At 37.7% G+C, this 24,971-nt stretch overlaps 1 protein-coding gene across 1 annotated transcript; it reads right to left on the bottom strand.

Moving 5' to 3' along the window:
• Window positions 1–276: 276 nt before the first annotated feature.
• On the bottom strand, window positions 277–24,971 carry gxylt2 (glucoside xylosyltransferase 2). The gene is made up of 7 exons (XM_055213084.2): window positions 24,541–24,971; window positions 17,321–17,516; window positions 15,517–15,648; window positions 15,188–15,439; window positions 14,290–14,413; window positions 4,349–4,521; window positions 277–2,019 (listed from the first exon to the last, which is right to left on the bottom strand). The coding sequence occupies exons 1-7, from the start codon at window positions 24,810–24,812 to the stop codon at window positions 1,840–1,842; spliced, it is 1,329 nt and encodes a 442-aa protein (XP_055069059.2). The 5' UTR covers window positions 24,813–24,971; the 3' UTR covers window positions 277–1,839.

Genomic DNA, 24,971 nt, shown 5'->3' with positions numbered 1-24,971 from the left:
GATGTCTACTCTAGATGGAACAAAGGTGTGTCTAAAAAATGCTGTCAATGTAGACAGCTTACTAAGTTTTACCACACAACCTCAAACTTTTATAATTTTGTTTGAAAAATTTCATATAAATTACTTGTTTAATTATTATAAAACACAATATTTTTAAAATGTTATTATTTTAAAAGCGCCACACATACATGTCATATGACTTAATTGCAGCTTTATGGATTTACTATGCAAAGTCTATTTCAGAAAGGACGTAAACAGAAAAAGATTAAAACAATATTAATTTAAATGCATTCTCATTTATTACATTTCTGACATACACGCTTTTGTATAAAAGGACAATAATACAAGACATTCAGAAAGACAGAAAAGCATATTTGATTCAATGCAAATAGCTGGTGCATTTCTTACACAGAAATAACACGAGATATAATACAGTCTCCTTGAGTTTCCAGTTAAAAAAAATCTCATCACTGATCCCAGACCAGTGACAGGATGCTGGAAACGGTCACACATATAAAGATTGAGCACATGGTGCTGACAAACACGTCAGAAACATTCTTGAAATCACTGACATCACACTCCCATACACACAAGAAGAGACACAGTCAACAAAGTCAACAAATTAAAAACGAAGACTATGAAATAGATTTGAAAAGATCTTGCTATATTTCTTATGCAAACTGATCTTGAAGTTTTCCCTAGTAAATAAACCTAATTTTTATTTTATTATTTGATGTTCTCCCCATCAATACAATGTTTATAAAAACAAAAGTGCACTTAACTGTAAACGACATATTACAAAAGTGCTGTTTGCCCTTATATAATACTGTCATGATGAATAAACACATGGGAAGATCTACACATAAGTGTGGTGGAAGCTTATTTACTTTAAATAATGGCATTAGTTTTGTCACACTTTGGCAGATGAACTAAATTTTCATTACATAAATTCCCATTCTGTGTTTAAATCTGGCCAGAGTGGATATTGCTAAAATATTTTAAAAATGCAGACCTGTGCATTAAAGATGAACATCAAACACAACTTGGCCAGTTTCAGCGTGCTCTCGCAAAAATAAAAGCGTAAAAGTCAAGACAAAGGGACAATCTACCACAATTTTATCATCATGTCCTTTATAATAGGTTTGTAGTACCAAAATAGAGAAACATTTTTATTTTATTCATCTGTATGGAATCATCTTTGAGTTTTGAAATAAAAGGTCTGTTTTCAACTGAGTGTGCTTATTTAACTATTACTGAAATGCTGGCATGTTAGTACTCTTCAGTTGTTTGTGCATGCTACATTCATTTTTATGGCTACACTTATTTTCATTATTTTCAACATTACGCACAAAGTGTTGTAGCCACTTTGAGTTCACCAAGTTAAATGCTGCACATAATAAACCAGATGTTGAAAAATGGTACAACACAGTTTAAAAAACAATGGCTCTGAACCAATATTAAGAGCGCATTTAGTTCATAATATTTATTTATAATCTTTAAATAATTTTATGAAACATTCAGGTGGTTGGTGACCCAAACTAATGCACTTGGTTACTTTAAAATATAGTCTTGTTGGCATTCATTTTTTTGCTGCATCCGTCTACCGAGTCATTCCCAACATACCCGTTCTCAAGAGCCAAACTGAAGCTCAATATCAAATTTGATCTCAGTACTCCAAAGATTAAAATGCAATCCAGTCCAAACTCCTCTGGCTCATGACCCTCAGACCAAGGCTGGTGGACCACATGCAGCTCGCACATTTTGCATTAAATATCCACTCCGATCCAAGCAGCAAGTAGAGATTTTTCCTTCTGATACTGAAAGAGCCCTCAAGATTTATTACTCATGCGGCGGTAGAACGTGGCGGATGACCTTTTTCTCGTAAGCGGCCCTCATGGTCTTCTCTATCTGTTTGAGGAACACCTGTGGGATTCTTCCACAAAGGGTATTAACTGTATCTAAGAACTTGGTTTGAAGAGGAAAAAACAAAGACTGGAACAGGTTCTCGTCAAAAGGATACTGAAAAAGAAAAGAAAAAACAATAGAATTAGAGTTCAGGTGAATAAATGTGGTGGAGGTTTACATAGGCACAAGCTTTATATAGGTCTATGTTTCCTATCTAAGTAAGATCAGCACAGCAGATGGGATCATTTGATTTTACAAGACAAAAGGTTTCCTCCTGAGTTTCCTGGTATTAGCCTTCAAGGAGATCTTCAAGGAGACTGTATTGTGAATGCACAATGCATCGCCTCTGTTTATTCCAATGTGCAACACAATACTCCATTTTGCTTTAAAGTACAGATGTACAAAGCGCTATGGCAAGGCAACCAAATACATAGAGCTAAATATATAGAGCTAATTTTATAGAGCTAAAGAGAATATATATATGTATAAAATAATAAAAAATGATGTTGCAATATTATGTCACATTAACAAATATGTATACACACACACACAGTTGTGCTAAGAATTATTCATACCCAGGCCAAATGTTAAAATATGGTGAATTTTTATTTGACAAATAGGCATCTTCTGGTTGGAAATTAAACAAGAAAGTGGGCAAAGACTGCAAGACATTGTGTTAGAGATATTAATTAAAAATATGAGCTATTTTTTTATTTTATTTACATTTTGACAAAATGTCCCATGTCCAAAATTATTCATACCCTTTCTCGATAATCAATGGCGATTTACTTTTCATCACAGCTGTCAAAGTTTTTTTTTTATAATTGGTGCCAAGGTTTTTGCACATTTTCACTGGGATTTTGTACCAGTTCTCTTTTGCATAGATCTCCATGTCCTTAAGGTTGAAAGGCTTTCTTGCCATCATTTTGGTCTTCAGTTCCCTCCACAAATTATTTATTGAATTTAGGTCTGGACTTTTCTTGATAATTTTTGATGTATGCTTTGGACCGTTATCTTGTTGGAAGCTCTACTGTGGGCCCAGGTCAAGGTCTGCATACTGTCTTATGTTTAGCTTCAGAATCTTCTGAAGGGGTTTTTCTTTATTAAGGAAAATGTTATCATCCACCATGATAGATATCCAGAATTTTTTGTTGCCGAGCTCACTAGCGTGTTATTTTTTCTCTCAGAATATACCATTTTTTTTGATCTGGCATCTACTAATATTCCTCCTGTCTAAATGATGGATTTGTTGTGTTTTTGAAACCTTAATATGGTCTTTCTCACTTGGATGAAGATCTCCCTGAACCACATGATGTGGGTTAAGAGCCATAGCTTCTAAATGCAAATGCCACACTTAAAATTAACTTCAGACATTTAACATCCTTCAATTAAGAGGAAATTATTTAACAAACAGACAATACCCATCCATAAAATAGCTTTTAAGTCAACTGTTACATTACTTTTGGCCTCTTTAAAAAGGGGGAGTTACATATTAAACAGCTGAAATTCCTAAACCCTTCATCCTAAACAACACACACACGCACGGAATAATTGACAACCGGACACTGAATTATTTGAAAATAATGCACACCCAAGGTGGTAATGCGGTTAGCTAATGCTGGCACAACAAAGCCAAAAAATACATAAAAACAACATTTTAACTCATTCCCCACCAGCCTTTTTTTGAAAAGTTGCCTGCCAGCATTTTTTTTTTTACTTTTTGTGAGTTTCAAAAATGCCTTCCAGAAACAATTTCTTCTATAAATATATAACATACAATATATCAAATGAAAGAACAGGCCCTCTGATTTTTGAAACACACAAACCGGGAAAAAAGTTTCATCCCATCTATATTTTTTCCTCTGCTTATAAGCTCTTAAATATGGGTATTTTTCGTAAAAAATACAATTTTTTTAGCAAAAAGCTGAAAATAATAATAAATAATTTATAAATGTGTTAATAATTACTAAATAATTTTTCGCTATTTATCAGGAACACGTTTTTTCATGCAAATGTTTTCTCTTAAAGGCGGAGTGCACAATGTTTAAAAAGCCAATGTTGACATTGGAAATCACCTAAACAAACACGCCCCTACCCCAATAGAATCTGGACCTTCTTTTGATAGACCCGCCCCACACATACGCAACCCCGGCAAGGATGTTGGTTAGTAGACACGCCCCTTACTGCTGATTGGCTACAAGTGTGTTTTGGTAGTAGGCCCGACTTTCTTTTCATTTTTCAAACATTGTGCACTCCGCCTTTAATTGACAAGATAACTCGTCAATGGCAGGGAAAGAGTTAATAGACTCTTACAGAAACTTCACATTTTAATAAGTCTTTTTTTTATACTTTTGGAACTTCGGTGTGCTTACTTGGGCACCCAGTTTATGCTGATGTGCTTGCTTTAATTTAATCAAAGTTCAATAGAAAGAGAACAACTCACTTCATGTATAGCATCATACACCGCCCTGAATGCAGGCTGCTTGTCGTCATGATAAACTCCACGGTTACCGTGAAGAACGGACACACCCTCTTCTTCTGCAGATTTGCAGTTGCTTCCATACATGCAGTGGTCCGGTCTGTAGTTCCACTGGCATGGAAATATGTAAAGACACTCTGTGGACACATAATAATACAACAACGGTTAACTCAAACCACACATAACATAAGGTTAATGGGGCTATTATTATGCTGGGAGCCAGCAGCCATATCACTCTGTAGCCCAAGACTGGTTGCACATTGAAGCTAAATAGGATTGAGCCTGGTGAGTATTTGGATGGGAGATCTCCTGGGAAAAGTTAGAGGTGTTAGTGAGACCAGCAGGGGGTGCTGAACCTGTGGTCTGTGTGGGTCCTAACACAGTGAGGGGGCCGCTATACTGTCAAAAAGCACAGTCCTCTCGAATGAGCTGTTAAACTGAGCTCCTGACTCTAAAAACCCAGGATGTCTTTCGAATAAGAGTAGGGGTCCTGGTCCTGGCCAAACTTGCCCACTAGCCTAATAATCATCCCCTCATATACTAATTGGCAATATCACTCCGTCTCCTCTCCACTAATAAGCTGGTGTGTGGTGGGCGTCCTGGCACAATATGGCTGCCGTCGCATCATCCAGGTGGATGCTGCACATTGGTGGTGGTTAAGAAGAATCCCGCCTTTTATATGTAAAGTAGGAATGCACCAATATGGAAATTTTGGCCGATACCGATAACTCTTTATATTTGGGGGCCGATAACCGATATATATAGGCCGATAAATATTCATATTAATTTCACAATGAAAAACTCCCTTACGCTACGCTAGACTAGCATACTCTTCTTAATCCCGCAACATGTGTCATCTTTGTGCTATGTCACAGAAAGCACCAATCAAAACTTCACATGCCCAGCAATGAGCAACTGAAGTGGTTCAACAAACCAAAATAATCCATAATTTATCGGCTTTCATTTATCGGCCTAATTCTGCTATCAGACCGTTAACCGATAATATTAAAAATAAGCAGTTATCGGCCGATAACGATATGTCGGCCGATATATCGTGCATCCCTAATGTAAAGCGCTATATAAATGTAACAAATTATAATTAGGGCCCGAGCACCGAGGAGCAGGCCAGAATGGCCTGCACCGAAAGGTGCGAAGCCCTATTGTTTTTGCTCGAATTTATTATTATTTTTTTTATTTTTATTTTTATTTTTTTTAACACTTTTGGGCATTTTGGGTGCCTTAACATACTCGAAAACTCTTGAAATTTGGCACAGACGTTAGAGTCGTTCGTCATTGCGAACAGACAAAGGCTGGAACACGGGCGTGGCACGGGGGCTCTGTAGCGCCCCCTGTAATGCAAAAACAAACAGTAGTGCACAGATCGGGCAAACATGTACGCACATTTACGAAAGTTGGTACACATATAGATCTCATCGACCCGAACAACTTTCGCCCTCTAACATTTTAGCTCCGCCCAACAGGAAGTCCGCCATTTTGGATTGTTTAAAAAATGCATGCGGTGAACTTTTAAATACTCCTCCTAGAGGATGAATGCGATTGACACCAAAAGTGGTGAACATGATGTCGAGACATTGGACTTGCTAAATTGAGAAGGGATTTTTGATATCTCGAACGGTTTCGCCATGGCGAGGCGACGAATTCATGGCGAATTCAGAGAAACAGGAAGTGTCTAATATCTGAGGCAAAAAATATCTTATTGTGATGCCATGCGGGATGTTTGTTCGTCTAAAGATTCCGATCGCATCGATGTGCCTATTGTGACTCCCGGGTAGAGCGCCACCACCAGGCGCCAGGAAGTGTGTCAGTCACAAAGGTGATTTTTTTCACAGTTCCATGCGATGTTCTTTTAAATACTCCTTCTAGGATTTTCATGCGATTGTTAACAAAAGTGGTCAACATGATGCCGAGACATTGTAGATGATGAATTGCGAAGGGATTTTTGATATCTCAAACGCTGTTCCCATGGCAACCTGTCAAACTTTACTTTCGTTTTTAAGGCATATTAAAACCTTACATCTGCATGCGGTAAACTTTTAAATACTCCTCCTGAGGAAATAATGTGATTGACTCCAGAAGTGGTCAACATAATGGTGAGACATTGTAGATGATAAATTACGAAAAGATTTTTGATATCTCAAACGCTGTTCCCATGGCAACGCGTCAAACTTTGCTTTCACTTTCCAGCATATTTAAGGCTGACTGTTACATGCTGTGAACCTTTAAATACTCCTCGTATGGGATTCATGCGATTGACACAAGAAGTGGTCAACATGATGCCGAGACATTGTAGATGATAAATTGCGAAGGAATTTTTGACATCTCGAACGCTGTTCCCATGGCAATGCGTCAAACTTTACTTTTATTTCAGGCTTATTTAAGGCTCTTGGCGTGCTTAGATTAACTTTAAATTTGGCACACACATCAGAGTTGTCGGCTGTTAAGTGTTGACAAAAACGTCAGATAAAGGCGTGTCTATTTAGTGGCTCACTAGCGCCCCCGTTTATCTAAAATGTTGGGTTTCATTTACCTACAGTCCCTTAATGGGTAGTCCCCCGATATTTACCCACTTGATGCACTTGCCCACCGTGCATCGTTTTCGCGGAGGCACCGTGTAGCGGTAAATAAACGTGCGTGGGCCCGCCATCGCTGCTTGCAGCTATATTTAGGGCCCGAGCACCGAGGAGCAGGCCAGAATGGCCTGCACCGTGGGTGCAAAGCCCTATTGTTTTTGCTTCGTTTATTATTATTATTATTATTATTATTATTATTATATTCCGAAATGAATCGCATTTTTGAAGGCCTAAACATACCCGAAAACTCATGAAAATTTGCACACGCGTCAGAAGTGGTGAAAATTTACATGTAGTATAGGCGTCAGAAGTGGGCGTGTAGAAATGGCTCGATAGCGCCACCTGCAAAATTTCAAGAGAACAGCCCCCCCCACTACGAAAAACATACGGATACGAAATTTGGTAGGATCATCAAGCACCCCAAGACCTAGAAAAAAGTCTCTTGGAGCGAAGCTCTAAACCCCACAGGAAGTCGGCCATTTTGAATTTTCTCTGTCATTTTTTGACATTTCCAAGCGTCGCACTTTAACGAACTCCTCCTAGCGATTTAATCCGATCATTATCATATTTGGTCAGTCTCATCTAAAGGCTTTTGCGATGCTAAATTGCGGAGATCTTGACTTTTCGTTGGAGGGTGTGTCCGTGGCGGCCGGACAAAGTTCGACATTTTTGCCATGAAACAGGAAGTTGTTATAACTCAGGCATACAATGTCCAATCTGACCCACGCTTCACATGTTTGATAAGGGTCTTGACCTGAACACATTTTAATGCCAATATTCAGCTTCAGTCATAGCGCCACCTAGAGGTAGCAGGAAATGCCATGTTTTACGCTGTGATTTACTGCTCTTAGAGATTTAATCAAATCATCATCATATTTGGTCAGACTGATGTTAAGCCCTTTGCCGTGATAAATTACGAAGATCTTGACTTTTCGTTGAAGGGCGTGTCTGTGGCAGCCTGGCAAAGTGTGATATTTCCCCATGAAACAGGAAGCTGTTGTAATTCAGGCATACATTATCCGATCTGCCCCCGACTTCACAAGTTTGTTAAGGGTCCCGGCCTGAACACGTCAATATAACAATAATCAGGTACAGTCATAGCGCCACCTGCTGCACACAGGCGGTGTGGCACATTTTTTGTCCTTTGAATATCCACCTATATTTACCCACTTTAATTCATATCCCCCTGGTTCACTGCTTTACTAATGCCATAGGGTAGCGGTGCACATGCGTGCGAGGGCCCTTCCATCGCTGCTTGCAGCTTTAATTTATATTATTATTATAATCAGGGAGCTACACTGCGACCAAAATGGTCGCATATGCGACCTTTTGAACTGCCGTTGCGACCCTAATTTTTAATGGGTCGCAAATGTGCTACCTAATGTTTTAGACAATATGCTATGATTTACTATGAGCATTTATTAAAACATAAATGTGGATTTTAAGAATACGTTTTATAACGTGCTCTGAGCCATCAACACGTTGGTTTCATTTTGCGTGAAAGCACGTCGTGTCTCTCCCTATCAGTGTGCGTTTGCGTGCTCAGCTGTTTCTCAATGAATTGGGTGCGACGCGACGCAAGCGCAGTGTCTTCCATGTTTCTGAACTTGAGCAGAGGTCTTTCTTCACTGAGGACGCGGGACCCGTATGGTTCCGGGTTTATATTTTAAATGGTCTGTCGGGTCCGGTTAGGTCCTAGTTTAATTACTTTGGGTCCCAAGTCTGATTAATATTGAGTTTATAACCCGAGTCGATCGGAAAACGGCCATGAGCGCTACCGCGCTAAAGCTCGAGTGCAGTTTAGCGTGCCTTCGGTTTCTATGGCGATGGTTCTTGTTACGACCACGCGCTGCGTTTTCTTTCTCACATGTTTTTAATAATCTTATTATTAATAAACCATATCTTTTCTAAAACCATATCCATATTAAGTTTGCACAGATTGTAGCAAAAAAGCAGTGCTAATGTCAAGCCCATTGACAGAAAGTAGATTTGAAAATAAAATAAGTGGAATAATATTATTGAAATGATAAGTGGATTAAGCTTTTTAAATCGACAAGAGAGAAATAGAAAGATATAGCAGAAGCAGTAAAAGTGCCTATTTAATAGAAATTATTACCATTATAACATCAGTCATAACAGTCACATTTATAATCTATAGACCTGCACTGTCTATTAATATACTATACATAGTATTGTATTATATTGAGTTTGATAAAAGGGGTCTAATTGCTTCATATATCAGTGCAAAAACAGTAAGTGTTTTCGTGGTGCTTTGACAAACAGTGTCAGCTTTGTTAATGGCAAAGAAAGTTTGGAGTGTTTAGATTAATGAAATATAATGTGAAATTAATATTAATTTTCAATAAATCAAAGTATTGTGTTGTGTCACACATTATTAGTTCTTCGTCATATGTATAGACGGTTTCATCGGACGCACGTGATACACGTCTGGATCCTAACCTTACTTCCGGTTTCGTTTTTTAATGGTCTGACTAGTTGCTAAACTGATCTCTTGAACAAACGCTTCGTCGAAAATAACAAATGTTTTGGTTTTCTAGGTAATCTATGTGATGTTGTTTTGGTTGTTATAGAAATAAACTACGTTTAAAGAACTTTGTTGTTATTTATTCTTAGCGGAGTTTACCGAAAGTTACGTGCAGCCGCTTGTTTATGTTGTTACTGCTGAAACGGTCTATAGTAGACCATTATTTGTCAGTGGGTAATGATTGCCCTTTTTACCGGTTACCACCATCAAGTAAATTTCAGATCTGTGGAAAACACTGACTGCAACGTTTAAGAAAACAAGGCGGCATGTGGTTTAAAAGATGGCAAGTAAAATAAAAAGCATATCTGTATGCAATACAGTTTCATTATTGTTCATTATTAACCAGAGCGCCTTAATATAACTTGAAAAAAATATGTGCGACCAAATCATATTTTGCGCCAGTAACTGAAAAAGTTGGTAGCGCAAGTGCCACCAGTGGAAAAGGTTAGTGTAGTTCCCTGATTATAATGCATTTAGCTCATTTGCTTACTAGACTCGCTCAAACACGTTTTTCCCAAAATATCTGTACCCACCTGTACTGAAACTGTCTGTTATTTTTGGGAGGAGGTCAATTTAATTGTGCTTGCACGTACCTGACATACAGTCGTTATTATTTTTGGCGCATGTGATTGTACGAGTGTACTGGACGCGTTCCATTACAGTTGAGTCTCAAACGCTGTGCTTGCCAAGTCTCACTTAATTACAACCCTTAGAAATGTCAGTATCTGTCATACCTGTTCAGGTCTACGGGAGTGTTTACCTTACTTTCGGGAAGACGAGGAAAAAGACAAAGCTGTAAAAACTTTCCCATGTCAAACTAGGTCTTTTTCGGGAAGAGGGCAAAAATGTGTCACTTCTAGCCCAGCGAAAAAGCAATGTTTGGTTTGTAGGTGTGTGGATTTGATATAAAGCCTCAGGTCTTCAGAAGAAAAATAACAGCATTTCAAATTACATTTAAGCCTGCAAGGAACAGCACAATGACTGGTGTTGTATTGTTTGGTGTCTGGATCAAGGAACAAACTAATGTGAGATTATAAAGAATATAAGTAGGTGTATGAATTTTTACAAAGCAGATTTCACATGCACTGTGGTGGTACCATGACACTGTGAAGATTTAATCATGATAAATATAGGATGAGTCTCAAAGACTGAATAGTTGTCCAACAAATGGCTGGTCATTTAGTAAAGTGGACCAGATTACCATCAACCGGAAAAAGTGTAATGCTCCACAGAGTGCCCTAGGGACGTTTTAGCACTTCTGGTTCCGACCCAAAGTCAATAGGATGTTTGAATAGGGTTTTAGTTAAACTCCCTAAATAAGATCTTGGGTTAACATACGCCCAAGATATTTTCCAAAATATTTCTAGATGGCACTACAGACTTTGTCTGGGACTTTAAACATCATCATCCCGCGTGAAAATCTCAAAAACAATGCAACATGGGCACAATTCCCAACAAAGATTCATCCACCGAGTAATTCCTTATCAGGGAACATGTCTTAAATGTGTTTAATAAGGTTTGAAAGAGCTGTGGTAAGATTGGTGGTGGTGATGACGTTGATGTCAACAGAACGTGGTGAGGTTCGCTTGTAGCCTAGTGTTAGCTTTTCATTTCTAGTAAACGCATTTAGGGGCTGGACACACCAAAACTTTTAAACGCGGCTGAAAACGCCTTGAGGACGCCGAATGCAAGCTGTTTTTCAGCTGAGTGCCAGCTTTCTTCAGCTGAGAGCTTTGGTAGCTGTGATACTTCAGCTGCGAGCCGGTTGGTTGCTGAGGTAATGTCCCGCCCCTCCTCCACTGTGATTGGACGGCGCGTGAGAACTGACATTGACGAGCGGAGCTTTTCTTCCAAAGTTGAACATTTCTCAACTCTCGGCGCTCAGCGCGGAGCGCGGAAAAAAACGCTAGCTGCTGGCTTATTTGAAAAACGCTGAGTTTCCATTGAAATGAATTGAAAACATGCGCCGGCCGCGGGCGTAAAAGCGTTGGTGTGCACGCCCCCTTAGAGTTAAAAATTTATAACAGTTGTGTTAACCTGTGAAAATTATCCTGCTCGACAAAACGTGTTCACGTTGTATACATTCATTTTACACAATAACGTTAGCTCAGTGTAGTTTTTAATACGCTTGATAATCTACTTGTTATTTATTTAGCCTGTTATCAAAAATAAACTACTCTTTTATTGACTCTACTGGTATCGATCATTATCGGAAGTTGCGTTTGTTTATGTTGTTACTGCTGAAGCAGCCGGTTTTTTTACTTGTACGTGAATGTACGCGCACAATCGAATGCACAGCCTTGCAAAGTATAGTTTATTTGACTTGTGCATGCGTCAAACAATCTGTCTATACGTATGCAATCTTCTGGGCTACATATTACATTCCCCCGTAGGCACATGTGCAATGTACGCGGGGTATCAAAAATCAACCATAGTGTAAGCTTAAAAAAAAATGGACCATACTTCGGCCTTTAGCTAAAGTGCAATATAGCTTAAGAAACAAAATGAAGAGTTTGGTTCCAAAGCGCAATAAATCCATTTTGACTAATTTTGGTAAAAAACGTGTTTTCTATACCAAGAAAGTTTCTGTTACAAACTTTCACATAGCATCTTTTGGTTATAAAAACATAAAAAAATGCAAATACATAACTGGATTTTCAGATATTTATTATAAAAACGAAAAAAAAAAAAATTCCACAAAATGCAATAAATCCATTAAAATTTTTTTTCAAAATGTTATAAATCTATTGAATCAATATATAAATGTGCATTCATCTTTGCCATGTTATATTCATTTAGTTGACTAGCGATATACACTGATTAAAAAATAAACATTAACGGCATTAACCAAAACACTTACTTTGTCATATTAAAAACACTGTTATTGCTGCGGTTATACTTGGGATGTCGTCGCTTTACATTTTTTTTACAGCGATCAGCTGTAAAATGTTTAGGTCCTGCTCGATTTTTTGTTGACTGAGTAAAATTATGGAAAGTTTTTCATAAGATCCCCTGGGGTCAATGTGTTATGACAGAAGCTTGATGCTGTCGGGAGAACAAGCAACCATCTCCCGAGTGCCTCTCGCGTAAATTATTAGATGTTGATGGCTTATGTTTCTTCTCCGTCACAGAAAACCACCACAGGTTTATCCATGCCATTAAAGTATTATTTTGTTTTTGTTTGTTTGTTGATCACAAAGTACATAGTAGATGAGGAAAACCGGATTCCGTGTACTCAACGTGCCGCCATTGTTTGTTTACAATGCGTGGAATTATGCACTGTGATTTGTTGAGCAGATTTAAATATTTACTTTTAAATACTGACCTGATATAATACTTATTGTGGCAGTAACTCAATAAAAAAGGCGTTTATCGCGTTTTGGAAGCAAACTCTTCAAATATAGTATACTTGGTTTTACTGTTGGTCAGAAATACCTTGTTTTATTGTGACATTAAAGGAATAGTCTACTCATTTTCAATATTAAAATATGTTATTACCTTAACTAAGAATTGTTGATACATCCCTCTATCATCTGTGTGCGTGCACGTAAGCGCTGGAGCGCGCTGCAATGCTTCGATAGCATTTAGCTTAGCCCCATTCATTCAATGGTACCATTTAGAGATAAAGTTAGAAGTGACCAAACACATCAACGTTTTTCCTATTTAAGACGAGTAGTTATACGAGCAAGTTTGGTGGTACAAAATAAAACGTAGCGCTTTTCTAAGCGGATTTAAAAGAGGAACTATATTTTATGGCGTAATAGCACTTTTGGGAGTACTTCGACTCGCCTGAAAAGTCCGCTCCCCTTCTCACTCTCATAATGGGAGAGGGAGGGTGTTACTGCGCCGAGTCGAAGTACTCCCAAAACTGCTATTACGCCATAAAATATAGTTCCTCTTTTAAATCCGCTTAGAAAAGCGCTACGTTTTATTTTGTACCACCAAACTTGCTCGTATAACTACTCGTCTTAAATAGGAAAAACGTTGATGTGTTTGGTCACTTCTAACTTTATCTCTAAATGGTACCATTGAATGAATGGGGCTAAGCTAAATGCTATCGAAGCGTCGCAGCGCGCTCCAGCGCTTACGTGCACGCACACAGATGATAGAGGGATGTATCAACAATTCTTAATTAAGGTAATAACATATTTTAATATTGAAAATGAGTAGACTATTCCTTTAACAAGCAGTTTTAGAAACATATGCCTTGCCCAGAACTTGGTTTCATATGACTAAAACAGTTGCCTGGAGGGTTGCAAATATGGCTGCCAAGTGTGGACTCAGTTAGCATCATTCCTCCCATTTAAACCACTAGTACAACATAGTCATATACGGTAAATAGACATGTCTTTGATTGTTCCAGTGCTGTCTTTTGAGTAATATGATGTGAGTGTTTGTGACAGATGTGTCCATTTAAAAATAGTTCAACTTTTTATAACATTTCTCTTGGGAGAGACCCCTACCTTCTGTTCTATTCCTCTGAGCTTTGTGCAGCTGTTGCCTAACACAAATACTATGTCCTGCATAAAAAACCCCTAGGAAACACGTCGGGCAACCCACAGACTAGTTAATTTTGAATATATAGATATAGTTTTGCACAACCTTAACTACATATCTAAAAAAATAAACTGGTATACATATATTACTTGTCATGAATTTAAAAATAGAATAGTTTTGCCATGGTACATGTCTGAAAAAACATGTTAACACATTGCTTTTAGTTTGTGAAACAATCATCGCACCTACTGTATCTACAAACACATATATACCTGGATTGTAGTGGAAGATGATGTTGAGGAGGTCTTGATCTCCCCATGTGATGTGGTTCTTGTATTTCTGATAGAGAGGGTGAAGCAGATTTTCCCATGACAGACCGCTGGCGATCATGCTGTTCTGTAAAATCAATAGTGGCAGGTTATTTTCCTCAACACTGAGCCTGGCAGGCACTTTTTAGGACAGCTGTTGATATGGAAATTGGGCTTTCTTTCAGAGGGAACAATTTCTTGCCTCGGAAAATCTTAAAAATGTGCTTGGGTTAAAAATTATAGCTCTCAGCCAAGTAACAGCAATATGCTAATCCTGACTGCTGCCAACCACTCTCGCAGCGATGACAATCTGTAGACTTTCATTTCTGTCTGCTTAAAACAGCCTGAGGTTAACAAGGTTTAAATGCGATAAAAAAATCAAGAGATTTGAAAGCAAAACCTAAGCTAACTGGCAAGAGAAATAAACTGCAGAGGAAAACAAGTAATTAGAAAGAATATGTAGTAAAACGAATAATGGGCAATTACGATAATTACAAAACGCAAAAAGTGATATATTATAAAACGTTTTTTCTTTTTTTTGCAAGTTTAAAATACAACTATTAAAGGAATTTTGGACCAATAAGATTTGCCAGTGGGTGGAGTTAGCAGGTACAACACACTTAAGCGGTTCAACAAAAATGCGCCCTGACATGTAAACTGTTTAGATAATACTCAAAGAGAGTTTTGCATCTGAAAGATATGCATTTTATTCATTGTCGGTATTGTGTAATGTTTGGATAGGATACAGCGCACCCAACAAATCTGTCGACAACTTGTTTGACTATAATGGAAGCAATCCAGTTTAATCGCATTGCATGCCACCCATGCGGGTAGTTCAAATTAAGACACAATTTCAACTTACCCTGAACAGAGTGCTACGAATCCTTGTAAGGTTCATAAGCATGACCCCTGAATTGACCCCTGTCAATCCATAGAAGGGATGTCTTGCAAAGCGACTATACCAGCCGATCTTGGGGATCTCATGCTCAGGGGCCATGGCAGCTAGTTGAGTGCTATTGAAATCCTTCAGAAACTTCCAGATGTCATCCATAGGACGAAGGAAGAGGACGTCCGTGTCCACGTATAACAACGAGTCTACGTCCTTCAGAATAACCTGATATCCAAAAAAATAAGTCGGGTTAGTGGCTACAGATACAGACAAATGAAAATAAAACTGCAATGGGGTCTTACAGGAAGAAAAAGCCGCTGGGCGGCACATGGCTTAAAGAGTTTCTTCCATTCTTCGGCATTCCCAACAGAGAACGTGATTGGATAGATGCTGTACTGAAACTTTGAGGATGCCGTCCGAGGCCACTGGCTGAACTGTGAGAGGAAATTGAATGAATCAGTCAACGTCAAGACCGTCACACTTTGGTAAACAGCAAATTACACATAAGCATCCAAACATTTATTAAACGTTGACAGGTGTCAGCTAAAAGACACACAGCATGAAGAAATCAACTAAACAAAGTGGCTCAATGTGAACTTATCTAATTTTTCAATCTTAAAATATTTGATTGAGCATCCGGAAGAATATATTGGCTCAGTTTGGGACAAGGTGTCTGCTTTTCCAACCAAAGCAACATTGTTATTCTTGGGAACTCAGTTGCTGACAGATTAAATTGGGGTCATTATTAAATTTGTCATTTCCAGCTGGTACCCAAACAACTACTGCTGAAAGAAGCTGCTAAATTATCTTGAGTAGAATCTTATGAATAACAAATATGACAGTGCCTTTCTTCTCATTTCCATAGTGCAGGCCCAAGGACAAAACCCAAGATCAAACGATGTCTTATAAAGGTTGGATGTAACAATATAGCTTTTCGATATCTTTCCTGCTGTGGTGAGAAAAGAAAGGCAATGGCAACACGCATTATTAAGGTAATGGGGTCACACGCTGTACATTTCGCAAGGCTCATGTCTTTCATAACATTAAATATAGCAATAAAAACAACGTGCCTGTCGCCGTCACAGAATTGTGTTTTCATACCCTATACCTAAAGAACAACTTTCTCCAACTTTGACTTTGTAAATTTATCCAGAGATAAAGCGTGAACTTTGCGAGAGATGCTATGCACTGCGTTGCCAAGTACTTGCGGACTTCAGATTTTGGATACTATTAAATTGTCTTAGCAAGAAGATATTTTTGTGGGTAGTTATTGGTATTTGGGCTGTGAACAGTCATTGGGATACTTCTGGGATAGTTTTGAACGTCCATTAGACTGGTTTTGATACGCAAATCTGGCAACCCTGACTGTGCGCTTGCGCAGACGTTTGGTTCGGATTTTATAGAATGTACATGTAAATAGGGCTGTCACGGTTATGAAATTTGGCTGACGGTTAATTGCCTAATAAATCGTGATGATTATGGCAATTAATTGCCCGTTTTAGGGCTTTGACGATTATGACGATTATTTGTCTATTTTATTGCTTTGACATTTAATTCTCATAAATTTTTTTCTTTGTTTATGAAATAATTTCACATATTCTTGAGATTATTTAAATTACATCTTTTGAAAGGTTTACCTGGCAGTAAGTATTAATACACATAACACATATTTTGACAAGTAATCTGATACTGTCTTGTTTATACAGCCGCGGCAGCTCCCCCTTGTGTTTTTTAGAGAGATGTGCAATCATTGCGGTGATCTAAAATCATCACGATGAGGTCAAACAATCGCAAGGAGACGATTATTTAATCATTGTGACAGCCCTACATGTAAACGAACATTTTAATCAGATTGCAACGTTTAGGGTCCATGTAAACTGCACAGTCGTAACCTGCAATCGGATTAAATTCAGACAGATTGACAAAATTTTTTTGTACGTGTAAACATAGCCATTGTAGGACTGAGAAAAACCACACAAATATACATAGAAATATGTACGTCAAAAACAAAAGTAGGAACGCTATACAAATTAAAAAAGCAAAACTTTGACATTACTATCATCATAAAAACCGCAGGACAGAACAAATATTAGTGTCCACTCTCACCCCTTTCTGAAACTGTTCAGCTAGATCCTCTTCTGCAAATATGTGAAATTTGATCTTCTTAATGCTGAAGAGCAGCGCCGACTTGACCATGGTAAGCGTTTCATCTAGACGGTTCCCACATGCCACCACTGCCAGGTGCATGACATCCTCTGGTCGGGTGACCTTCAACCCGGGGCGCCCCACCTCACTTTTCTGCCTAGAGGTAAAAAAAATTTTTGAAGTCCTTTGAAACCATGAAATCAACAACAAAAACATCTGGCACACATCAGATGGGTCAAACCATGAGACAACCCTCTCTTAAATTATTGATTTATTGAGTTTTTTCGCTCCAAAAATATATTACACCAGAATCCATATCAGCAGATGTGTGTACACGGGTAACAATCATCCTTATCATGACCTGGATGACCTAGTAGTGCTTTCTTTAAAATTTCATATTTTCTTGCATAATGGCTATTGGCGTGGTGTTTGTCTTTGTGATTCAAGTCGATCACTCCGGGGATGTAAAGCTCTCTAACGCTAAGCTCAAGCCTGTAGACAACCTTTTGGAGAAAAAAGTCCTGTATTTATCCTAGGCTTTAGTAGAGGAAGCAAAATCACACTGCAAAGGAGCCATGAAGCCTTTCAGACTGACATCAAAAAGCTTTCATTAGGCCAAGGACAAACACTCCCATTTTAAATCAAACAGGAGGGAAATAAAGAACAGACAGAAGACAGAAAAAGAATTGGGAATATCCCCATACCTGTCAGATTTTTTGCCATTTATGTCTAATAATAGAGGTCTGAAGAGTGATTTTGAAGGCAAGTTTCCTGTTGAAAAGCCTTCCTTGTTTACACCACAGTCAATTAGGCGACAGGAAGTGCATGGATAAGCCGCACTGAATGATATTAAACAAGATTAAATCTTTTCATTACTTTGATAATTTGTCCAGGATTCAGAGATGTTTACCTTTTAGAAGGGATCAGAATATGATTAATACCCTGCTTAAGTCTGTGCCCTTTTCATTAATCCAAACAAAATGTTCAAAAAGCTTATAAAAATTCTTGTAGTATGAGTTGGTACATCTGGAAAAATTTAACCCAGATGAAGGCTGAAATAAATATTGTATTACTTGTTAAGAAAAGTCCCTGGTTACAAGAATAAAAAAGAACACTTATATAACACACTTATACTCAAATACAAATAAACACACATGGAAGTATGGAAAGAATGCAGTGACCAAAAAGTTAAATAAATTACACATTTTAGCGTCTTTAATATAAAACACCATTTGCCTAAACTACTGATCTGTAAAATCTTGCCATTCATGAAACCAATTTGTACTGTACAGTTTTAGGAGTACTAAACATTTTAAATCTATGCTTGGCTGTTTTTTATTACTATCCCAGCTCATCTATTTTTGAAAATGGAAATGAGTTTTGTAGAAATTCACATGCATACACAATTTGAGTACTTACAGCACAATCTAAATAATTAAGGGTTATTTTTCAACCCACTGTTGGGTCCAAAAGGGACGAACCAAGACGCTGGGTTGTAATTTAACTTATTTTCTGGGTTAATTTAATCCTTTTTGACCTAACATTAGGTTGAAAATAACCCATCTATGCTGGGTTGTTTTAACCCAAAATGCTAGGTCATTTTAACCCATCATTTGGTCAAATATAAACATTTCTTGTGTTAATTTAACCCTTTGGGGTGGAAATAACCCAGCTAAAATAACCCACCTATGCTTTGTTGTTTCAACCCAAAATGCTGACTATTTTAACCCATAGTTTTGTCATATATAAACATTTTCTGTGAAATTTAACTCTTTTTGTCCCAACACTGGGTTAAAAATAACCCAGCTAAAATAACCCATCTATGCTGGGTTGTTTTAACCCAAAATGCTAGGTTATTTTAACCAATCGTGTTCAAATATAAATATTTCTTGTGTTAATTTAACCCTTTCTGACATAACATTGGGGTGGAAATAACCCAGCTATAATAACCCACCTATGCTTGGTTGTTTCAACCCAAAATGCTAGGTTATTTTAACCCATTGTTTGGTCAAATATAAAAATTTTCCGGGTTAATTTAACCCTTTTTGACAACACTGGGTTAAAAATAACACGGCTATAATAATCAACCTATGCTGGGTTGTTTCAACCCAAAATCCTGGGCTATTTTAAACCATTGTTCAGTCAAATATAAACATTTTCTGAGTTAATTTAACCCTTTTTGACTTAACACCGGGTTAAAATTACCCAGCTATAATAACTCACCTATGCTGGGTTGTTTCAACCCAAAATCCTTGGATATTTTAACCCATCGTTGGGTCAAATATAAACATTTTCTGGGTTAATTTAACCATTTTGACCTAACGCTGGTTTAAAAATAACCCAGCTATAATAACCCACCTATGCTGGGTTGTTTCAACCCCATATCCAGGGTTATTTTAACCCATCGTTCAGTCAAATATAAAAAATTTCGGTGTTAATGTAACCCTTTTTGACCTAACACTGGGTTAAAATTAACCCAGCTATTATAACCACCTATGCTGGATTGTTTTAACTCAAAATCCTAGGTTATTTTAACCCATCATTCAGTCAAATATAAAAAATTTCTGGGTTAATTTAACCCTTTCTGACATAACACTGGTTTGAACATAACCCAGCTATTATAACCCCTATGTTAGGTTGTTTCAACCCAAAATGCTAGGTTATTTTAACCCATCATTGGGTCAAATATAAACATTTTCTGGGTTAATTTAACCCTTTTTGACATAACACTGGGTTGAAAATAACCCAACTATTAAAACTCACATATGCTTGCCTTGGTTGTTTCAACCCAAAATGCGAGATTATTTTAACCCATCGTTGGGTCCAATATAAACACAGTCTGGGTTAATTTAACCCCTTTTGACCAAACACTGGGTTGAAAAACCCCCAGCATTTTTAGAGAGTAAGCAAGAGATTTCCTTTAAAATTTTTATGATATTTGGTAAACCACTGCTGTTAATCTGTGTAGACTAGTGACTTATATAACTGGTAGGACATCAGTGAAACGTCCAATGATTCATTATCAGAATTGAATATGCTGGATGCTCCAAGGCCGGCCTTCAAGGCTGTGTGTATTAAATTCAGCCAGCATTTTTCCTTAAGCTATGCACTTCATACACTATGGCCAAATTCTTAGCACATTCTTCCTCTTCAGAACATCTGCCCAGCTTTTTGCGTAGCATACTTGACTTTCAAAGCCTGCAGTGAACAGTTAGTTTCACATCTCCAGTTCAAAGACTGCAAACTAGAAGTCAATTCATTGGCAAGCACAGAGGAAAACGGAAATAATATATTCTGCTTTACGTGCAGAAACTGTTTGCAAGAGATATATGAAAGAGAGGCTATGGGGAGAAAGCGAGTGAGACAAAGAAAAGGCTCTTATTCTTCCATTCACGACATGTTTATGGCTTCATATAATGCAACTGCCATGTGTCAGCTGCCTTTAGTTACAGCTGCATTACAAATGACAGCGAAATATTTGTTGGACTGTTAGTTGATACTTATTTCTCCTGCTACAAAGACTGCAGTGGTGTTCTTTGGTCATGTGTGTTACATGTATGCACCCTTTAATCCAAAAGGATTTGAGATTTTTTATTTATGCATTTGCTGGAAATGGAACTCATGACTTTCAAATTTTGAAAGTAAAATTACAAGACTTAAACATGAGACTTGTGAGTGTGTGATAAAATCACTTACTAACCTTGACTGCACAAAGTCACAATTTTTCACCTCCTGTCATGAACGCATAAAGTCGATAAATTCGTCATACAATATGTGCAGTTAGAAAGTGACTGCTTACATAAAAACAAAAACCTTATATGGCAGCAACTAAAGATTATTTTTTGACAGGGTTCATTTATCGATTTATTTTATTATGAATCAGTTACTAATCTAGTTTAACTATAGCTATACTACTTAGCAGTGTTGCACCGAAATGAAAATTCTTGGACGAAAACTAAAAATGCAAAAACCCCAAAATATATATTTACATTTTAATTATTGTATTTATATTAGACTTTTAATTTAATTAATTAAATAAATCTGTGTTGCAAAAATACATTTTTGAAAGTAACACACCAAAATGCACACTGCAGTCAAGATCGCACTTTGTTGTGTGGCGTTGTGATAACGTCTGCAGTATGAGTGAAATCAAGCACTAAGCGCCATTTATTTTCAGTCTAAAAATTTCAGCGGCCAAAACTTTGGTACATCCCTTATACTTAGCGTTCACCCCTGAGGCCTGAAACTGTTGACAGGCTTGTGTTCCTAACCAGAAACATTAAAATACAAAACATTGTGGATCATTGAGGATAGACGATTCATCGACATATCACATGCGAATCGACAAACTTAATAAATAAATTTGACACGTCATTTCAGACCAACACTACACGTTAATCTGTCTATAACAGCAGTCTAACTATTAAAATAAAACTTGTCCTACACTACAAGCGCACCACTGCACTACTTTTGTTTGTTTGAAGAGGTCATATATAGGGCTGTCATGATTAAATAATTGTCTCATCGTGATAGTTTGACCTCATCGTGATGATTTTGGATCACCACAATGATTGCACATCTCTTTAAAAAACACAAGGGGGAGCTGCAATGAATGTATAAAAATAAAGATATATTAATAACAATAAAATACATGTGTTTATGTTTATTAATATTTACTGCCAGGTAAACCTTGCAAAATATTTAATTTAAATAATCACAACAATGTGTGAAAATTATTTCATGATCAAAAATTACATGTCAAAGCAATAAAACAGACAATTAATTGTCATAATCATGACAATTTATTTGACAATTAACCATCAGCCAAATTTCATAACCGTGACAGCCCTAGTCATATATCCTTTCTAATAAAACAAAAACATTATTTGGTGTAATGCAATGTGTTTATGTAGTTTGGGGTTCAAAAAACATTATTTTCCACATACTGCCATTATTGTTGCTTCTCTATGCCCCGCTTTAATGTGATGTGCTTTGACCTATCCAGTTCATTGTGATTGGCCAAATATCTCAAGCGTGTGGCGGAAATGTAAAATATGGCCATATTTGTAATACCAGCTCCCAAAGCCTCTTTACAAACATGGCGGCGGCAGCAACAATACTACAGCGGGAATAAAAGTTACGTCTTTCTTTGCATATACATTTGGGTGGTGTTATGCAAATCTTCCCACACAGTGAGATAGATATGTGGGAACTTGTTTGAGGCGTTTTGGCGTAAATGAGCCTTCACCTTGGAAAGAATATCTCATTGGGTTTGAGACCTTAATCTTTGCGACTTTACGGATCTTCTATATGCACAAACAGCTTTTACAAATCCAAAGACAAAGAAAAACATGAAATTACATCATATGTCCCCTTTAAAAACTTGACCATAAACCCGAAACTTCAAAATATCTGTACAAACCAGATAAAAGCAGTTTACAGATTGGGATCAATAGTTTTGTGTATGTTAAAGCAACAAAATAGACCCTGCTGGCCCCCGGAACGTGATGTGATGCATCATTCCAGACACGTTTGTCTGTTTTTCACCAGTGAGGCAGGAAGCACGTCTGGAGGATGCGCTTAAAAAAGGACAAACTTGTGCGGAAGAGTTAATCGCTTCTAAATAAAACAACAGGTTGTGCAGAGCTTCGCCGCTCCCCCCTCTTGGGAGATAAACAGGGAGCCAAAAATTAAATACATAGAGCCATTTTCCAAATCACACCCTCTCATCCCGCCGGTTTGTGAAATGGCTTTGTTTAACTAATTTGCCACAGGCCCAATGCATCGTGGGTTTATCAGCAATGAACAGTAACCGGGGTGTGGACATTAAGACAGATCACTGCTGGAAACCCACCAGAAGGGTCAAAGTGTCGAGATATCTCACAGCCACAATTAGTGCCGTTTATGTGCAGCTGTCAAACTAGCGATAACATCCCTGCTGATAGAGAGCAAGCAATGAATATTAAGCTTGTGCAGACGTTATCCTTATTGATTTTGTACTATCAAAATAGCACCACAAAAGGCTCAATCTGTCTATATATTCACCTGCTTTTCTTGCTGAAAATAACCTGTTTAAAGCAGCTTGATGGTCTAATCTGATTTTGCCTGGTTTTAGCTGGTCTCTAAGCCCACAACCAGCTAATCATCTTGGGTATGTTTCAGGTGTTTTTTACAGAAATAAAAAAACGGGTACAAATTAACCCATATTTGGTTCACCTAAAGGACAGCGACAGCTCCTTTTAATTATGTCCCAGAAAAAGGCGGACCGTCTTGATGAATAAACGACTCCATCTGTAGAGTCACAAGGGACTGTGTGCATTCACTCAGAACAACACATTATTGATTTTGTCCTTTGTTGCTTAAGCTTATGCGACCCTTTGGGAACGAGGCAATTGCATTCAAGGTGACCTTTCTAATAAAGCAATAATCAAAATGCAATAGAGATAATCGTGGTTGAGATGTAAGCAGGAGGTCACGGGAGTCTTGCTTGTCTTGCTCTGATCAAAAACGTCTTAAATGTTATTTGCATGCGGTTGCCAAGATGTTATCATGCATGTTTTTTTTGCCTTGCATTACAAAAATCTATTGCACAATCAGTTACTCAGTTTATTGAAAACAACAATTTTGCCAAATATGGCATTGTCACAACAGAATTTTGGCAGGCAGGTCTTGTTGGACAGGTTGTGCAATAAAGTCAGTGATTTGGAATTTATTATTAAAGCATTGATTTGCATGCAGCTTGACTGCATTGTATTACTCTGAGGTCAAAAATGCCCTTGAGAATCAAACTGATGCCTAGTTAATACGTGGCGGAGTTGCATTGATGAATTTAAGGCAAGAATATCGTGCATTCATTACGTGCACTGATTCACCGCATGCATTATATTTAATATGCATTTGTATTTTAACATGCACTAAAATTAGACACGCTTATTTAAATTGCTGCCGTGTTTATATATCAACAAGGAGTTAAATAGCTGGATGTAGGGTGCATAAAGAAAATCGTGCGTTTACTGCATGCATTATTTTCTCTGCGTGCATCATTTGTAATATATGCATACGTATAATAATAACACATAAATTATAGTCAGAAATAAATAAAACATCGTAAACAAACACAGTTACATATTTTTTCAGTTTGTTCATGTTAAACTAGCATAAATACACTTGAAGAATCTTACCGAGCCTTTGCGATGACATTTCCCCCTCTTAACTTCGGCTCTTTGCGGTCAGGTTTGCGGATTAGTTTCGGCGGTATTTGCGGCTCTCCGTTGGTCTCTTTCGCTTCTTTTATCCGTGCAATGTCCTCGATATCACGCGAGGATAGGAAATGTTTTTCTTTGGCAACTTCTTTCAACGGCGGCTCGTCCGCAGTATTCCCCCCGAAAAAGTACAAAAGTAGGAAAACTCCGAAACATATCGCGATCGTCACGATTCTGCAATGAATTCTCATGGTTTAAAAGTGTCCCGTCGGCGTGGAAACGTTTTAACCATGGCTGTGGTTAAATCGTCAGGATATATTTGTCGTGTGCAGCCATACTTCATTTGTGCTGTGATGATGAAGAAGACGATGCCGTGCAGCTTAGCGCCGATATCACACATACGCTAAACG

The sequence above is a fragment of the Misgurnus anguillicaudatus genome, chromosome 8 (genome assembly GCF_027580225.2).
Source record: "Misgurnus anguillicaudatus chromosome 8, ASM2758022v2, whole genome shotgun sequence".
NCBI lineage: Eukaryota > Metazoa > Chordata > Actinopteri > Cypriniformes > Cobitidae > Misgurnus > Misgurnus anguillicaudatus.
The sequence above is the reverse complement of the archived record's forward strand: the minus strand, read 5'-3'. Positions and strand labels throughout refer to the sequence as shown.